This window comes from Lycium ferocissimum, unplaced genomic scaffold, assembly GCF_029784015.1.
Source record: "Lycium ferocissimum isolate CSIRO_LF1 unplaced genomic scaffold, AGI_CSIRO_Lferr_CH_V1 ctg20180, whole genome shotgun sequence".
In the NCBI taxonomy this organism is placed as follows: domain Eukaryota; kingdom Viridiplantae; phylum Streptophyta; class Magnoliopsida; order Solanales; family Solanaceae; genus Lycium; species Lycium ferocissimum.
The window spans coordinates 1-12,555 of record NW_026718877.1 but is presented as its reverse complement, the minus strand read 5'-3'; the positions used below and the strand labels follow the sequence as shown (position 1 = coordinate 12,555).

The window sequence follows — 12,555 nt, the reverse complement described above, 5'->3', positions numbered from 1 at the left end:
AACGGACCAACACCCAATGGCCAAAGATCAACTTTCCAACCAATAACCCAAAATTTTGCCGAGTGCCTCAGGAACCGAACTGAAGATCCCACCAAGTCATAATCACCCATTCGGACCTCTCATAATTGACGAATTTTTAAAAAAGGTCCATTTAACCAAAAGTCAACTATCAGTCAAACGTTTTTCACTATAAGGATCTAATTCTCATAAGTCATCATAAAACTCACCCGACTACCTCGGGAACTATGCCACCCATCCCCGCCAATCAAAATCGTACTAATAGGATTCGGGGAAGGGTCAATGGAGGTAAATGGATCAAAAGTGCAATAACGACCAAACGGGTCATTACACTATACCCAATTCTTCAACCGCTTGAGGGATAAGGTAGCTGCCATAACTACTATCATTAGACACAAGGACGTACCCCCGCACTACCTAGGAGACTTACTTTCATCTCAAGAATTCGCCTCTTCAGGTCATTTCTTACTTGAGATCTTGAATTTCTTCTACTTTTCTCAACTATTGATACTCCTCGCCTACCTTCCACATTATAGCCATATTAGAAACATAACATACTCATATTAGGATAAGAAGCATGAGTCATTGTATTTCTTGAAGTAGGAAATGGATACTCTTTCCTTCTTTTAGGACGACTCCTACTTGGTCCAACCCATACACTTATGCCACTCTCCTTGGTAAGTAACACGATGCAATGCACATGCATATTTGCTAGAAGATTCTTCACAAATATTATGTTCAAACTCACTGTCTTCATAATCATATTCATCAGATGGCATGTAAGCATACGTTTCAAGTTTATCACAACTTCCTATTTCATGCAAATCACCACCAATTGGTTCATAACGTATGTGTGAGGAAGGAATATACCTCAAGTCGCCTCCATACCCATGGTGTGTAGTATGAGAACCCTCATCACCTTCGTCTTCACAATATTCATCTTCACAAGATTCATCTACTCTTTCATCTTTTTCGTAAGCTTAGCCTATGAGAACCATCCTTCTCATTTTCACTTCCGGAGTAGTGCTCTTCACAATCATAGTGATCATGATCATATTGACCAACATCGACTCCATAGGCTTGATCACTATCATAGCAATATCCTCCATTACTAGAGGCCTAACCCTCCGTATCATCACCACAAGAATCTGAAGCTATGGATGACATAATTCTTTATATCTCCTCTCCTTATGACTTTCTTTCTTGTACCTACAAAACGAGCAAACAAGATTAGTAGTAAGGTTCCTCACATCACTCGTATTTGCACTCAAGCTTACCACTCACTATAGAGCTTCTTCCAAAGTTGGCAACGAACCACTTATCCCAAATCAATTCACAAGGTTGCTAATCTTTGTGGAAGAATAAATTCTTGTGGCAGCAACTACAATAGTTGTTGCATAAACTACAACAAATTTTCCGTAAAAACTACAACAATTTGTTGCAAAAATTTAGAAGCTCTTATATACACAGCCTTTAGCACTTGTTACAACAAGTACAATTGCTATCAGAAATTGTTGGAAAATCAAAGAAGAAACCCGTACAAATAATTGAAACAAAACAAGAATATTTTACTTACCAAAACGAGCGAAAATTATCAAGTAATGCCCAGCCAAAAAATTGCAAAATCTGCTGGTTTCGTTTTTTTCTTTGTTGAGCAAATTCTTCAAAATGTCGCCCCAATAGAAGAAGAAAAAGCAGGGGAAGCAACAATACTTATGAAGTAATGCCCATGTAGACACTAACGAAATCCAACCAAAAAAATTACAAATCTGGTGGTTTAGTTTTTTCTTTTATTGAAATGCGTATTCTTCAAAATGGCACAAAGAATGGATGAAGAAGAAGGGAAGCAAAGAATGGAAGATGAGGAAGAAGAATGGAGGGAGAAAAAGAATCAGAACAGGCGGATGGAAAAGAAGAAGAAGAAGGAGGAGGAGGAAGAACGAACCGAGGAAGGAGAAGAAGAACAGTGGAGGAAAAAGAGCAAAAACGGGTACGGCTATTGGCGCCCTTTTTATTTTGGACCCATTTTGGTATTTTAATGTTTATATTGACTGGGTCAAAGTGTTAAAAATAAAATTTGAGGGCAAAATGTTAAAAATAAAGTTAAGGGTCAAAGTCTCAAAATGAAAACTTTTGGGCAAGGTCAAAACCTCTTAATCACTAATCAAAAAACATCACCTCCACTCAATAATTAAAACTTGAGTCACCTCCACTCAAAAAAAAAAAAAAAAAAAAAAAAAAACTTAAGAGTCACCTATAATTAAATGCCCCAAAAGACAGGATATGGATCAAGTCATCCGGTTTGACAAGAATAGCCTACTAGGTACTCAAATAAATTGTAAGAAAACAAAGAATCTAAAAACTTGGTAAGAATTGCGCTAGTTAAATTATGACTTGATTTTTAGTCCATTTCAACCCAAGTAACATTTGGGCGGGTCAACGACCGCTTATTTATCAACTCAGTCCATTTTGACAATTTCGAATTTCAACCCAACCCAACCCGCCCATTTAACACCCCTAATTGAAGAGGTCTTAGTCAAGGACTCGTTGTATGGGCAAATCTGATTGAAAAGTTTCAAATAATACCATATGTAGCATATGTTATTTAAGATGAATGAATGGTGCAACTGTACCCCCACCAACGTAGGAGTGAGGTCTGGGTAAATCCTTACCCTCCCCATACCCCACTTGTGGAGTTACACTGGGCATGTTGGTGTTGTTGAATGGTGCAACTGTAGGGGCATTTTCATGGATGAAGGAAACGATACCCCAGGAACTAGGTACAATAAGACGGCTACTGTGTAATGATAAAACTGTACCTAGCCGATACCTCAATAGTACACTTCATTCAAATAGTTCCAACGAAGCATAAAAGATTCATTCACCTACTAATGTGCTGAACGTTAACTCCAAACACCAAGTTTAATATAGCAAAAAGGAAGGAAGGGAAGTAAAACTTTCAACCAAATTTCAGCACGTTCTGTATATAATTGCTTCCACAAAACCCCATCCGTCTTCAGTATCTGGTCCAACCCAAAAGCCAGAAATTAGCATATGAGTACAGCAACTAACATCAAAGCTATGTGAAAGGGTCTCTTTGTTTGTGGTTAACATGTTCCAATTCACGGAAAGAATGCCTCTAATCTTGTAGTAAAGCTTGATTGCTGCAGAAATGAATCACAAAATTCAATGACCACATTCCCTTTCAGAATAACATATTCTGTCTTGACCTTCCAAAGCTCAAGAAACAATGTTGAATTTGTACAAGAAGCAGCTCAAGAAACAATGTTGAATTTGTACAAGAAGCAAACAAATTTCTCAACCATTAGCCTTAATTTAGGTTAGGCCTCTGAGAGGCTGAAGTGGTGCGGTCCTTTAGATGTAAAATACATATACAAAGCACTAGCCTTTTCTTTGACGAATACAGATTAACACGAAATAACATTTTAAAAGCCTTGTGATTATTATGCCAAGATGTATTTATCAGAAGATAATGGAGTTACAATGATATAAGGTAGAGATCAATATAAAAAGGATACATTGAACATAATTTTCCCTTGCTTGTGATTTCCACATCTGAGAACAATAGTAAAGAAGGCAAGGCGAAAAAAGACATCAAGGCTTCATTTGTTGGAAAAGCTTGATAGCTCAGAAAAGAAATTGTAGCTTGCCAGAAGTAACTCCAAAATCTTACTAAAGATACATGATTTCAATTACAACAGAACAAGAAAAAATGAAGGATAACCTGTTGTCTTCTTTACTAGATTCCTGCAGCAACTTGATTTTCTTGAGTCCAACCCCTATAGCAAGCCAAGAAGATCATGTACAATCAGGACAATTGATCCATTTCATGGCACTGATTTTCACTGAGCCATAAAATCAGAGTCAGAAGTCTATAAAGATATTTAAGAACAACGCAAAAGTTCCCATTAAGTTATCTGCTAAGATAATCTAAGGGCAGAAAGTCACATCTGCAAGGGCATTTATGATATGTAAATGCATACGGAACCAGCCATTAATCTCATATAAAACCAATATTGGACGGTGTAATCATTTGTAACCCCTTAGTTAAGGTTGTCTAATGCATGAGAAGATTTATGTATATTTTGCACTCAAAACTATGTTTATGATTTATACAGGGTTTTGAATAGTCAGATATTTTGAAATAGTAGCTTATGAAAGATTATACATAAGAGGACAAGGAATACTGTCAACAGCAGAATTTGAACAGCCGAAGATCAATTCAACCGAACATCAGCTACGCAATCAAGCGACAATTTTGGACCTTCAGTATGATGAGCTAAATGTAAAATAGTCTTGAATCAAGTATGAGCTAAACCTAAAATAGCCGTGAATCAAGCATGACTTGGGGCACAAATTACATTTAAGAGTGGACTATATTCAAAGAAACTACACACAAAGAAGTGACCAATGCCCAATTTATAATGGTAAGAGTGAATTACCACATTTGGCTATGCTAAAGCTGAAAGAACTAGTCAATAACCATTAGGATAAACTGAACGAGAACCAAGTCAGTCAGCTGAACAGCCCTAAAAAATAAGGACGCATTAAAGTGGTCACCTACCTCCACATGATCTGGAATGTGAAAGAGAAGTAGTCGAAGCTAGTGGACGTAGTTAACGTAGTTGCCACAACCCAACAACTAATTCTATGTCTACTAATAGGCCAAAATAAACATAATACCCACACCACACCTATCACACACATCCAACTTATTTTCTCCCTCTTGTCAATTCAATTAGAATTCCTTCAAAACTAGTTATAAGCTTTTATTTACAAGCTTCACTTACATTCCTTTACTTTTTTGTTTATTTCATGCATTTAAACTTCTTCTTTTTTTGTTCAATCACTCAACAGTATATTTTAGCAACAATTGTGACTTTTTGTCAACTAAAATATTTTGAAACTGAGCCTAGGAACCATAACAAAAGAACAAAAACATTTCCCAGAAATTTTTTTGATGCGGTAACCATCTTTGATGAACGAGCTTGCTGCAACCCTAAAGCACAAGGGATGTCAGGTAAACTTGTCGACCACAGGAAGAGAAGATAAGGTCATGAGAACAGTATCTAGAATTCGAACATGGGATTTCCAAGTCAGTACTTCTATGACTCAACCACTTAGTCATCCCCTTTGGAATTAATTCCTTGGATGGTTATTCAATTTATTAAAATCACTAAGTAAGGTAACTTTTATATTTTTTTTGTGACAACAATGCCATCCAAGTACCGCTTATATCTCCTATAAAATAACCCAAGTCAAAAATCCACCTGTTGACACCCATTTAACCCATTTTAAAAATGTATTATACCCAAGACCCAGACACAAATCAAAATGGGGCCTCTATAATAACTTTTTTCTTAAAGCACACATAGAGAAACTTCATACAAACAGATTGTTTACATAATATACATAAACCTTGGGTTCTTGTTCCTTATAACCATAATATGAACTTGGTTGTAAATGGGTGTATTGTATTTATAGAGAAGTAGTACAAGTCTAAGATAAATACATCACTGTCCAAGTACGAGTCTACAAATACATCACTGTCCAAGGACGAGTCTACAAATACATCAGTTACCTAGGTTGAGTACAATACAATAGCTATGTCTAACAACAACAACATACCCAGTGAAATCCCACAATGTGGGGTCTGGGAAGGGTAAAGTGTACGCAGACCTTACCCCTATCTCGGAAGATAGGAATAGCTATATCTAAGATAATTACAAACTAATAAATATAAGAGTTCTAATGTGAATATGCTAGACCAAGGTATGCCTACAAAGTAATATCTTTAACATGAGCAATTCTTGCCAAGTCTAAGCACTAAAACCTCTTCACATACTGGAAGGTGGACCCAGTATCACTATGTAAGAGAGCAAGCCTTATGAACATGCTCCTACTGGCTGTCTTAAATGCTTATGGTTTTTAATGTTGGTAAACCTCAAGTAATTCGGAGGTCCAGTACCGTTTCTTGATCTGCTCTTCATCCCAAAGCCAAGGTTGTCTCTAGGAAAACGCTCCATGAGATAGACAATTCAAAAAAGAGATTTGATGTAAGATACCAAAAGTATTTGCAATTTTATCATCTTGGATCTCAAGGAGGATATAAAAAGCTTAAGTATGCACCATATTATGCACACTAAAGTTTAGAAATGATGTAGCCATAGAATAACTCTTTTAACTCTAAAGAGAATTATATAATCACATATACTATCACCCTAAGAAATGTTCTGGTTTTACCAAGTGATATTATCTTTGACCTTAGACTCGATAAGAACCTGAGAGCCTACAACTTCGATGGCATTGCCACAAATACATATGCAAAGACATTTTGATAGGAAACAAACAAAGATTATTCCACATTCTTACATTAAGCACTAGATCACACCACAGTACTTGAGACTTCATTGTTCTTTTTCTCCCTTCAATAGCATTGACACATTAAGTTAACATGATGATAAATATCTCGAATCCATAGATAGGAAACAGGAAAAGGCAATGAAGTGACTGCTAAGGCTCAATAGCATTTCACAACCGGAACAATTATTAATAATGAAATATAACTACAATATATAGCCAACGTAACAAGACTAGGACAGTTGTAGACTAGTGTTTAACATGAAAGTGTCTGTAATACATTATTATTGAAATAAACCCTCCAAGATAGTTATTAGTATTTATATTTGAAGGAGAGATAATCCTTAAGTATCGCATACAACTAACTTTATTCCTATTTTGCATATTTGCCAGACTCAAAATATTTTGTTCTATGTCAGTATGGACTTGAGACTCGTTTTGAAATTCCATATAATTGTACGAAGTTCCTGTATGTGTGCTTTAAGAAATAGTTATTATAGAAGACCCATGTTGATTTGTGTATGGATCTTTGGTACATTAACTCTTTTAAAATGGGTCCCCATAAGTGAAGTTTTAGCTTGAGTTATTTTATAGGAGATATGAACATACCTAGATGACTTTGTTGTCACAAAAAGAAAAAAAGAATTACTTGAGCAATTTTCATAACTAGGATGACCATCCAAGGAATTAAACATGTATCCACTAAGTGTTCTCTACACAGCCACAAATATCTACAAGCATTTGCGCAAACACTTTCATCTGTCTGCCGATTGACTACTCAAGCTAGTACTAAGGGTCTGTTGGGTATGGAGAAAATGTTTTCTAATTTTTTCATGTTCGGTTGGTCAAAATCTTTGAAAAATATTTTCTCTAAGAAAACAAGTAGTGGCATTTCATGATTGTGTCCTCCCAACCCTAACATACCTCATATTCACCCCGGCACCCCACAACGCTACCTATCACACCCCCCCCCCCCCCCCAACTTCCAATATTATTCATCTAGAATATATACAAATGCCTTTTAAGGATAATATGTCAGTTTTACTGACTTACACACAAGAAAATAAGTAAAAACCCGATTATTTTCCTTTAAAACATTTTCCTTCATACCAAACACACCCTAAAGTGGTATGAATATACCAAAAACATGAAGATATAGAGTGTGTTTGGTATGGAGGAAGAAAATGTATTCCAATTTTTCGATGTTTAGTTGGTCAAAATGTCTTGGAAAACATTTTCAATAGGAAAACAAATTCCTTGAAAATGAGGAACATGACTCCCTTAATTGAAGTAGGGAAAACAAGTTCCACAAATAACATTGCAAGTTCCTACACCCCGCCACCCCCGAACCCCCACTCCCCACCCCATACACCACCTCCCTACACCACCCAAACAACCCCTACCCCACTCACCCCACCACCCCTACACCCCCACTACCCCCACCCACCCCACCACTTAAGCACCCCCTACCCCCCCCCCCTACCCCCCACTACCTCGCCCACGCCTATAACCACCTACCCCTAACCTCTACCTCTCACCTCCCTACCACCACCCCCCCTATCTCTCAACTTTGCAAAACTAGGCACTTTGTGAAAGTAGTAACTTTTAAAAATAGCAACTTTACAAAAATAATCACTTTACAAAAATAGCCACTTTTTAAAAATATTACTTGTGAAAAGTAGCTACTTTTCAAAAATAGTCATTTTGCAAAAGTAGTCACTTTGTAAAAATAGTCACTTAGAAAATAACCACTTTGAGAAAGTAGATACTTTTTAAAAATAGTCACTTTTAGAAAATAGCCACTTTGTAAAAAGTAGATACTTTTTTAAAAATAGTCAGTTTTTGAAAGTAGCTAATTTTCATAAATAGTCATTTTGTGAAAGTAGTTACTTTTAAAAACTAACAAATTTGCAAAAGCAGCTATTTTTTAAAATAGCCTCTTTGTGAAAGTATTAAAATAATCATTTTTGCAATGTGTCCTTTCTAAGATAGTGGTCACTTTTGTAAAGTCGTCATTTTTTAAAGGTGACACAAAAATGGCTACTTTTGTAAGGAAAGAAAATGACAAAAAAGTTGCTATTTTTACAAATTTGCATGTTCGGTCATTTTGCAAGAAATACATGTTTGCAAAAATAACCATTTTTATGTCACTTTTCAAAAACTGGCCAATTTACAAAAATGGTCATTTTTGTCACTTTTAAAAAATGGCTAATTTACAAACATAGTTACTTTTTTGGGTTGTCTTTCAAAGTGCGAAGTAGTCATTTTTTTTGTTGTCTTAAAAAAAGGCCACTTGCAAAGGTAGGCACATATTTGATTATCTTATAAAAATAACCATTTTGTGAAAGTAGCATCTTTTTCAAAATGCGGGTGGGTAGTAGGGAAGGTTGGAATGGGGGTAGGAGGTGAGAGGTAGTGAGTTGGGGGTTGGAGATGCGTGTGGTTGAGGGGTTGGATTGATTTATCCGTCAAACCAAATACTAGACACATCCAACCAAACACAAGAAAATAAGTAGTAAAATAACTTATTTTCCTAGAAAAACACTTTCCATAGAAAACATTTCCATCGTACCAAACACACCCATAGGAAGTTAATACCTTCACATTAGAACTAGAATTAACTAAACGGGACATTTTTTGCTCATGTACAAGGATTTCAGAAACGACAATAAGAGTAACATTAAAAGTTACCTGAACTAGGGCAAGTGAAGTTTTGTTCTGCAGAGGCTTGTAGAAGCTAATAGAAACAAGAGACGCCATTGAAATTGAATGGAAGCTACCAGGGTTCTTTCTACTATACTGCACGCCGGTAAAAAGGAAGAGAGAAGCCTCCAAATTGTCCCCTTATCTCTCTAGCTACACTTAAATATTCTCCTTCCGTACATTTTTATTTGCCATTATACTAAAAATTAGTTGCATGAGGCCCGGAATATAAAAGCAATACTAACTTTTTAAAAATATTTATTAAACTTTAATTTCACTCATAATATTTCATGTAACAAAGTTTATGTCAGTTAAAAATGTGGTGATTTAACCTTACTTTTAGACGAAACTAAGGGAAAAACTATATTTATTAATTGACTTCAAAAACCAATTTAGTTCTTCATATATAGTTTATGCCTAAAAATATTAATTCTAAGTTAAAATTTCTTTATAAGAATTTTTATATTTTTAGTATCTAAATTTTAATTTAAAATATTATGTTGATCTAATTCAATTTAACTTTAAAATTTAATCAAATTGACTCCGGGAAAATAAAAAGTGCCCCATAAACTTAAACGGGAGCAAGAGTAATTAGCAAGGTCTAATAAATGCTCAAGTGGAAAACGACACGTGACTCCATAATTGCCTAAATCTTACTAATATATAATGACAAATGATGTAAAGGGTAATCTAATAATCCTTTCGGCTTATATTATCTTGTATTTTTAGCTTGGGCACACCCATTAAGACTCCCTAGAAAGTAAGAAGCATTTCACTAAATTACCTTGCATCACAACCCAACCCGCCATGACTGGCACCCACACTAACTCCTAGTGGGCGAACCAACACACAAATCATCTATTCATTCAAGTCCGATTTTATATTAACCAAGTTAGTCAGTTATTACTCATTCAAGCATCAAATAAACAAAATAAGTCATGCCATAAAATACTGAAATAAGTGCGGAAGTTCTAACTATTACAAAATCCCCAAAATCCGAAAGTCATCGTACCAGGACTCTAATCTAAAACATGTCTAAAGAATGAAATCTGTCTAATAAATATCCATAATGTCCAGAATAGGAAAAGACATCATAAGAGGAAGATCTTCAGGCGGCCTGGCATGAATAGAAGCTCACCCTAAATGCGTAAAAAAACATCCTCAACGCTAGATGTGAGGGCGGGTAGCCGATCTCGATCACAATCGCACTCAAAAAATGCAAAGAAGATAGTATTAGTACAAACACTATGTACCGGTAGATATCATAGGCCGACAAAGATTAGTATCATGCATATCTCATAAAATCAATAAAATAAACAAGCCAGCTAACAGACACGAATATCAATAAACCAGAACAAGTCAACAAAGGATAAACACAATCAAGTCACCATGACATCAAGAATCACAATCAACGGAAGCCACAACAGAAATAAGTCTACCACAATACCATACTTACTGTACACACATGCTAACTGCTGTCATTGCTCAGTAATCATGGCCTGCAGGGGACCCATGGTGTCTATGTACCACTCGTTCCGGATCCACTCCTCGGACCCGAGCATAAACCTCCGCTCGGGAACGAACCTCGGACAAGGGCCATATCAATGAACCTCTCATTTTCGGAATGAACCTCGGACCACGAGCCCATAATCTAGGTCACAATTGTGCCTTTCGATACCTTTTTACAGGACAGTGTTTCTTACCTTCTCATTATCAATGCCCAAGTCATTATTTCATATCACAATATCGCCGAGAAGATTATATTAGCTTCTTATCACAAACACATCCACTGTAGATTTAACACGCAGGAATAGTGACACGAAATCTACACAATCACTCAATCGCATTCACATAAGAATTCAACCACACAATGTCAAAACTAGACATGTTTTCTCTTAAAGAATTGACAAAACATACAATCAACTAACCAAAGTCTAACTCAAGTAGACCGTAACCTACCTCAAACGTAGAGCTGGAACAACGCAAGTCACTCCGCTACAGCTTTTCCTTTCCTTAAAGCCTCAGAACGCTCAAAGTCTAGAAATAGAAGTCTTAATGAGTCACAATTACTCAAATCACAAGTACTAATTCAAGAATACCCTTCCTTTTACCCCTATTCCAATGGTTGGATGATTTTCTAGGTGTAAAGCAACCTATCAAGGGCCTTAGTAATCATTAATCATCAAATTATAACAATATTATATCAACATTCCCACTTCTGGCGCTTTTCATGGTCAAGATACCATTTTTATAGAACCACAGGTCTCAATTCACTTAGTTTATGGCTCAAAGAATTCAATTCATGATTAAGAGAAATTAACCTAAGCCTTTAGATGATAAATAAGTGATAATAACTATAACCCATCAAGTTTAGAAGGTTCATTAATTTCTAGGGTTTCTATTACAATTCCACCATTGAAGATCCATAAAGTGATGATAATCATGAAGATGATATGGAATGGTTGGAAGGAATAAATGAAACTTACCTCTCAAGAGTTTTCTTACCCTAGCTTGAATTTCACCCTAGGTACTTGTGGGGAAATGTGTTGGGGTGTTATGAATAAAGAATGTGAGACTAAGTATTTAAAACATGGATTCTGTCCCCCGTCGACTGCTGCAGCTGTCCCGCTATAGTGGCCAAGTGACAGCTATAGCGGACCCAAAGAAATCCGCTCACCGCTATAGCGGTATCACCTTAGCGGCCCGTTACCCGCCACAGCGGCCACAGGAAAAATGGCTGGCCGCTGGAAGCGGTCAACCCACCGCTACGGTGGTACCGCGCAATTCAACCACTCCCGCGCGGCGGTGCCATTTGGGCAGTGAACTCGACTTTTTATCCAGTTTTCCCCCCTTTCACTCCACATTTCATCCGAGGTCTCAAAGACACAAACAAAACATGCACACAGACATAAAAACATCATACGAATCCACCCATGGCCTCGAAATTCCCAACGTAGTTCCAATTTCCTACGTCACCCCCCGACGGACTCAATCAAAATTAAACAACAATCACAAGCAAGTCAAGTTTCAGCTCTTAAGCTTACAAAATCGAGTTCTACTGGCTCGTTCTACCCATGGGAAGGTTCTAATTGGTGGGGTGACCCTATATTTTCCATAACGACCGGAAGGGTCGTTGCATCAGATACCAATTAAAACACCATTCATCTCTGAACGGACAAAGATGAGTAAACTAGGAGAAATTACATGTCTCGGCAAAAAGCTAAGGATACTTGCTACGCCTATCAGATTCTGTTTCCTAAGTAGCTTGCTCCACCGGACGATTCTTCTACTGAACTGTCACATCCCGACGAGGAGTATGACGGGCTCTGCCCCGTAGGTCGGAAACCACCTGACTTAATAGTTACTTTAAACGTCTTATACCGTAATTCAAAGGACACTAACGCACGTAGAAAAGGCCCCACATAGAAATTTTCGATAATCCAACATCTCTAT

At 36.8% G+C, this 12,555-nt stretch overlaps 1 protein-coding gene across 1 annotated transcript; it reads right to left on the bottom strand.

The window, feature by feature from the left end:
• Positions 1–2,845: 2,845 nt before the first annotated feature.
• Positions 2,846–9,287, bottom strand: LOC132043030 (uncharacterized). Its single transcript, XM_059433520.1, has 3 exons — positions 9,091–9,287; positions 3,764–3,818; positions 2,846–3,182 (listed from the first exon to the last, which is right to left on the bottom strand). Exons 1-3 carry the CDS (start codon positions 9,157–9,159, stop codon positions 2,989–2,991), a joined length of 318 nt encoding a protein of 105 aa, XP_059289503.1. The 5' UTR covers positions 9,160–9,287; the 3' UTR covers positions 2,846–2,988.
• Positions 9,288–12,555: the final 3,268 nt, after the last annotated feature.

Excerpts from the sequence above, each read along its gene's own strand:
- LOC132043030 (XM_059433520.1), bottom strand. The coding sequence starts at position 9,159 with ATGGCGTCTCTTGTTTCTATTAGCTTCTACAAGCCTCTGCAGAACAAA. Across the intron at positions 3,819-9,090 it reads CTTCACTTGCCCTAGTTCAG|GGGTTGGACTCAAGAAAATC; the intron begins GTAACTTTTAAT and ends GGCTTGCTATAG. Across the intron at positions 3,183-3,763 it reads TCTAGTAAAGAAGACAACAG|CAATCAAGCTTTACTACAAG; the intron begins GTTATCCTTCAT and ends TCATTTCTGCAG.